Source organism: Seriola lalandi, unplaced genomic scaffold (assembly GCF_002814215.2).
Source record: "Seriola lalandi dorsalis isolate HSWRI2012SDOR001 ecotype SW California unplaced genomic scaffold, Sedor1 jcf7180002054672, whole genome shotgun sequence".
Lineage (NCBI taxonomy): Eukaryota > Metazoa > Chordata > Actinopteri > Carangiformes > Carangidae > Seriola > Seriola lalandi.
In genome coordinates, this window is record NW_019525225.1 from 1,107,750 (window position 1) to 1,113,749 (window position 6,000).

The following is a 6,000-nucleotide window of genomic DNA, read 5'->3' on the forward strand; positions in this document are numbered from 1 at the left end:
GAACAAAAACAATAAAAATCGGCATATTTACAGGTATACAAGTCCAAAATTATAATTTCTCTCATTTATATAAACTAAAAGCTTATAAACTTACTAGTTTCATCTGGGCCTTTCAACCACTCAACTACCATCTTCTTCAAGAGTTTGATCAGTTGTCATGAGGATGGATCTGCTGAGACCTGAACTCAGAAGCTGTTATGGTTTAATCTATAGCACTGTTATGATTTCTCATCTGTATTGGCTTGAAAGTTTAACATGAAAGCTGATTCTTCACCTTGGAAAAAGTAATTTGACAAAACAATCTCCACTAAAGGCCTGGTTACTCTAAAAAAAACGATGATTAAATGTCCTCATTGTCTTGTACTAAAGTATTCCTGTGTAGCTTCCCTCTGCATGCCATTTCATGTAGGACTAATAGCCTTTTTTACAGCAGACAATCTGACTCATTGGAGGAAAATCAATTATATCATCAATAATGAAGATGATGGTTCAGTTTCATTCATGTGTTCCAGCTCAGGGCCTTATCCATGCTGACTCACCGAAAACATACTCAGACAATTAAATGGCTGTCATCAATATTACATGTCAAAATATCTGCTGTGAATGAGATCTATACACACACAGCAGCATTATTTGACATTTCATCTGTGGTTAAATTGGGAGCCTGATATTATATAAGCCTTTCGGATGACAGGCGAAACGTCCAGTTGACTTTGAAGAGCTCTATGACCTGGATGACTGAGAATCATCACAGACACTAGTTAGATACACTTTTTGAATTTGTCCACATATCCTGGAACCATAATACCAGAAGGTGTTAAAGATCTGTTAAATGATATGTTTCTCACAGATGTGACCCTAACCCATTAAAAACAAAACAAAAATAACAAAAAAAACCCCAAACAAAAATACTAACTCCCCAAACCACTGTTTGTGAACACTTGTGATTCAGGGCACAACACTTAACAAAAACATTATTTAATAAAACAGTGAAAACCACATCTCCACATTGAACCTGTTATTACAAAATCATAAAGATGCTGTCACCTCACTATTATATACAGTTATGTTTGTGGTTTATCAGTTTGTAATAATCTGATATAAGTTGTACAGGACCAAACTGCTCTGGAAAGGTGAACAAAATGCATCAACACGTCAATTCTGCTGAGTAAATGAGTTTAACCTGCAGCTGTTCTAACATCACAGAGTAGATATCCCATTCAGCTAATTCTCTGAGCTTCAGTGGACCTGCGCTGCTCCTAAATAATCAGTATCTGATTGCCGTTACATGTCCTCCACGCTCCATTTATAAGCTGCCTCCTGGCCAGCTTTTTTGTCTGCCATCCGTGTGTAGCGTTTCTGTTCAAAACCATTTGATCTGTGAGAGAAAAACAAATTAAATTCCATTTTTATTTCTGCAATGACACCCTCAACTCCATCTTTGATTTGGCACACCAGAGTAAATCTTCAATAAAAGCTCCCTATCAAGCTCATTTTAGAAGCCAAAATTGTGATCATGATATCACATATTGTACAATAGTGTAGGTATAGTATTGTCAATAGTGCAACTGTATGAGATGTAAGAAAATAGTATGAAGAAGGGATCTGCTACATGTGTTGACATTACTCCTATTACTAATACATCCCATTAGGTCACTTTCACAGACTCTCTCTCTCACTCTCTCACACACACACACACACACACACACACACACACACACACACACAGTACCTGTCAACTCCATCCCAGCGATAGCCTGGTTGAATATTGAACCGGTTTGGAGGTGGTGCTGGACCTCGATACCGAGGCTTCTCTGCAAAACAAAAATAAGACAGTTTACAGTGTATACGCTAAGTAAACAGCCACTTTGGATCAGTCAACTCAAGGATAAATGTACGTGTATGTAATGTTTCGCACCTTGTGTCTTTGTGCTGCGAGCTTTTTTCCGTCTGAGCATCGCAGCCATGGGATCTCCCTCCCTTTCCTGCTCTCTCAACATACGGTCGAGATCCTCGTCATCGTAGTGACGTGCCAGCGGCTTCTGGGCTTCGTGCAGTGCATCTTCAAGTTTCTGCTGATGCATCTGGCCCTGGGCCAACCTATAAACACACGCTGACTTTATATCATGGAAACAAGTTGGCACAAAGCACATTTCAATTCATTATGCGGCCATCACACTCGGTAGCCTTATCTAATGTGTGAGAATTTTATGCAAACTCACCCTTTCCCCCACTGAGCATATTTCTCATCCTTTGCTGCTTTTTCTCCAGCTTTCTTCTTCTGTTCTTCTCTCTCCAAATCCAAATCCCTCTTTTTACCGCTCTTGTCTCGGAACACCGTCTGGGAATTGCGGGATTCATCTATTCATAGCAGAAAAATAGGTATAACGTGTCACCTGAATGAGGATTGCATCATCCAGCTCTATAGGAACTAATCCTGATTGTGACCAAAGAAATCTGTAAACATTTGGAGATTACATGGATGATGTAGACATGAGATAGAAAGTCTTGTAAGCTCTGCCACCAACAGCTGTGAAGGGAAAGTATCTTAGAAGAGAAAAAGCTGGGCCAACCTTCTAGTGGCTGGTTGTGTCTGTCTCTGCGTCGGTTCTCCTCCTGCTCTTTCCTTAAAACATCTACAGAAACCAGACCTGCCTTCCCACCAGAAAGCATCCTGTGGCCCTGACAAGAAAAAAACAAACAAACAAACAATGAAAACATATAGCAATCTCGGGCAAATCAAATTTTGAATTAGTCTTCAAACTAACACAATTTTCCTCACCTGTGACTGGCCAGGTCTACGAGGTGGTGACAGATCTTCATCCGAGCCCTTTCCACCCTGCGGCCGCCTCCTGGGTGGAGACTGGTCAGAATCAGAGCCGTGTCTTGTTTTTGACTGCCTCCTTGGAGGAGATTGGTCAGAGTCCGATGCTTCTCTCTTCTGTGGCTTTTTTCGTGGAGGTGACTGGTCAGGGTCTGAATCATGCCTGTTCTGAGCCCTCTTTGCCAGTGGTGACCGACGAGGATCAGGTGAACGTTTGTTACTTGACAATGATGAGCTGGGCTTTCTTCTGCTGGGGGGTGAATCTGACGAAGAAATAATTAGGTGTTTAGTTAAGTGTAAAACTAAACACTTGAACCAAAAATACGTTCCTCATGTGCACGTTGTTAGGCCAGTTGTATATGAGGGGTGACAGTAAAATCTAGAAAGTATTAGGCTGACTGATTAATATATTGATGTGTCATTTATCACATTTCAATGTAATTATATTACTACATTTTTAAATTAAACTGTACATCCTGATACACAATATCATTATCCAAATTAATATCAATCTGAAAGTGAGAGTCTTCTCATAATGATTTCTTAAGTCCATACAGAGTTCTGGCAAAATGAAAATTCAGTGTTTCAGTTTGACCTTTAATTATCAAGCAAATCAAATATGATGGATGTCAACAGGGCAACTTAACTAACTGGGTCTTTTGGTTGTTGTGATGTTTTTGTTGTTCATATTAACCTGCCCTATTCAAAAAGAGATTCGATTCAGCCTCCAATATTGTGTTTAAACACTCACCTTTACTTTGCACCTTTCCTGATTTCCCTGAATGTTGCCGTGGAGGTGACAAGTCTGGCGAGTCATGGCGGCCTCTTTTGGGAGGGGATATTTCTGGAGAGTCGTGGCGACCTCTCCTGGGAGGGGATGTGTCTGGAGAGTCGTGGCGACCTCTCCTGGGAGGGGATGTGTCTGGAGAGTCGTGGCGACCTCTCTTGGGAGGGGATGTGTCTGGAGAGTCGTGGCGGGTCTTTCTGACAGGAGAATCATGCATCCCTCTCTTTGATGACAGCTCTGGCGAGTCATGGTGGCCCCTGCTTGTGTCTTCATCTTCATCAGCTATAAGGAAAGGATACTCAAAGTAAATAACGATCTTCTTCACCACACAGGAAAAGATTCTCTCTACATCTTTCACAAATACCAATTACCTCCTATCACTTTCCATCTGTTGCTGGTTCTGAAAGCTTCTAACTGTTTCACCTCGTCTGGTCGATCATCAATCACCTCAGCTATCTGCGTAGACAAACAAGACAGGAAGTTTCAAGAGAACATTAGGCAACATGACAGGCAGGAGTATTATATGCAATGTTGTAAATCAATGAGGAGAACTGCCTTGTGGCAATAATGGATATGGTTTTTCCATCATTGTGATGATGGAGCTCGATTTTTCAGAAAAATAACAATATCAAAACTACAGCTGTAATGATCAATTATTAGTCGATTGACACAAAAATAATGACCAACTATTGACACATTTTTTTTTTTTAGTAAAACTGCCAAAAATTACCTTGTCCAGCTTCTCAACTGAGAGTTTTGCTGATTTACTTTATCTTATGTAATATTAAATTGCATAATTTTGGTAGTTTTGTGTCAGACCTAACAAGAAATTTGAAGAGCCTATCTTGGGATTCATGAAGTTGTGATCAGCATTTTTCACATAAAATTATTCAGAAAAGAATTGTTGGTTGCAGTAGAGCTGCCACTAATGATTATTTTCATTATCGATTAATCAGCTAATTACTTTAAATCTTAAAATGTCAGAAAATAGTGAAGAAAAAAAAGGCAGCTATTATTTCTCTGAGCCTGAGGTTACATCTTCAAGTGTCTTACTCGACCAACAGATCAAAACCCAAGGATATTCAATTTACTATGAATATATGAAAAAAAGCTTCCTAACACTATCAAAAATTACTTTTCTATCACCAAAATAAATTACTTCACTTTAAAGCTGGTCTAATCACAACATACATTGATGTAAAATTGCATATTCTGTTTCAAGACACGCTTGTCCGTCAATAAAGCAATGCATTTTGAAGTTATTTTTTCTAACTTAACTTATCTCTTAATTACTCTGTTGAATTTATATTTTATTACAAACCATATAATAAGCCGATGAATCCCAGAAGAAAATAACATCGATACAATTAAAATGAATGGTCTCGGGCCAAACAGCGAGATTAAGCTAGCTGTAAATTCTTACCACTGGAGCTTCATCTTCGTCCTCTTCAACCTCCTTCTCCTCTTGGACCATCTGTTTCCAGTCTATGTCATCGTCTACAATTTTAAGTCTAAAATGAAAGAAGTAAAAATGAGTTTGGTAACTTCACATACACTTTTCATTCAAAACATGGTGTTTAAGGCAGTGAACGGAGCGACCTCAACTAGCTTAACGCACACTCGCACACAATATGCCCGGCAACAACTTGATTAAAACGTCCCCATCGACTCACCCTTTCTCAGGAACTTTATGTCGTTTCTTTTTAAGCTTCCCTTTTGATTTCTTGGCATCTTCATCGGTGGATAAGTACCGTTTTAGGTACTCAGCTTTGGATAGTTCTGGTCCTTTACCGCTGCCAGCGAAAGCGGCCATCATTATGTTTTCGGAAACTACGGATAACACGGAGGGTCATGAACGTCTGTTTCGACTATTTCAAGTTCCGGATGTGAAGCCCTGACAATCTCTAAAATAGTTTGTACCAGGGGACAGATTTTGTATAAGGTCTCGGATGTTTTAATTTGCCTCATTAAAGTGTACATTTAAACAGCGAAATGAAATGAGTACTCGTTTGTAATTTTAAATTTTAGTCTGGTTTAGGTAGTGACTGGTGACACTGTACAGTCATGAAATATAAGCCATACTGTAGCTAATGGCATGAAAATATGGAGCGTTTTGAAAGAAAAACGTAAAACAAAATCTACCATGAAAAAAAAAAACGCTGCCACAGTGAAAATAAGAATGACTGAATAACTTTCTCAGTTTATTGTTTCATTTATTTCACTCTATTTCTTCATAGGATTATTTATTTCCTGGTGTCTTAATATTTGACACTTGGCGCACTGGGGCTCCATAGGTTCCAACAATAATCAAACAAACTCATTAGATTTTGTGGGATAGATAGAGATGATTATATGCCTTTGTGACCTCCTGGACTATTACTATATTTCT

The 6,000-nt window shown here is 39.0% G+C and overlaps 1 protein-coding gene across 1 annotated transcript; it reads right to left on the reverse strand.

Moving 5' to 3' along the window:
* Positions 1–962: 962 nt before the first annotated feature.
* On the reverse strand, positions 963–5,431 carry bud13 (BUD13 homolog). Its single transcript, XM_023421366.1, has 10 exons — positions 5,285–5,431; positions 5,035–5,122; positions 3,983–4,067; positions 3,576–3,893; positions 2,783–3,087; positions 2,574–2,682; positions 2,223–2,361; positions 1,919–2,100; positions 1,733–1,814; positions 963–1,378 (listed from the first exon to the last, which is right to left on the reverse strand). The coding sequence occupies exons 1-10, from the start codon at positions 5,425–5,427 to the stop codon at positions 1,285–1,287; spliced, it is 1,545 nt and encodes a 514-aa protein (XP_023277134.1). The 5' UTR covers positions 5,428–5,431; the 3' UTR covers positions 963–1,284.
* Between the last annotated feature and the right edge of the window lie 569 nt (positions 5,432–6,000).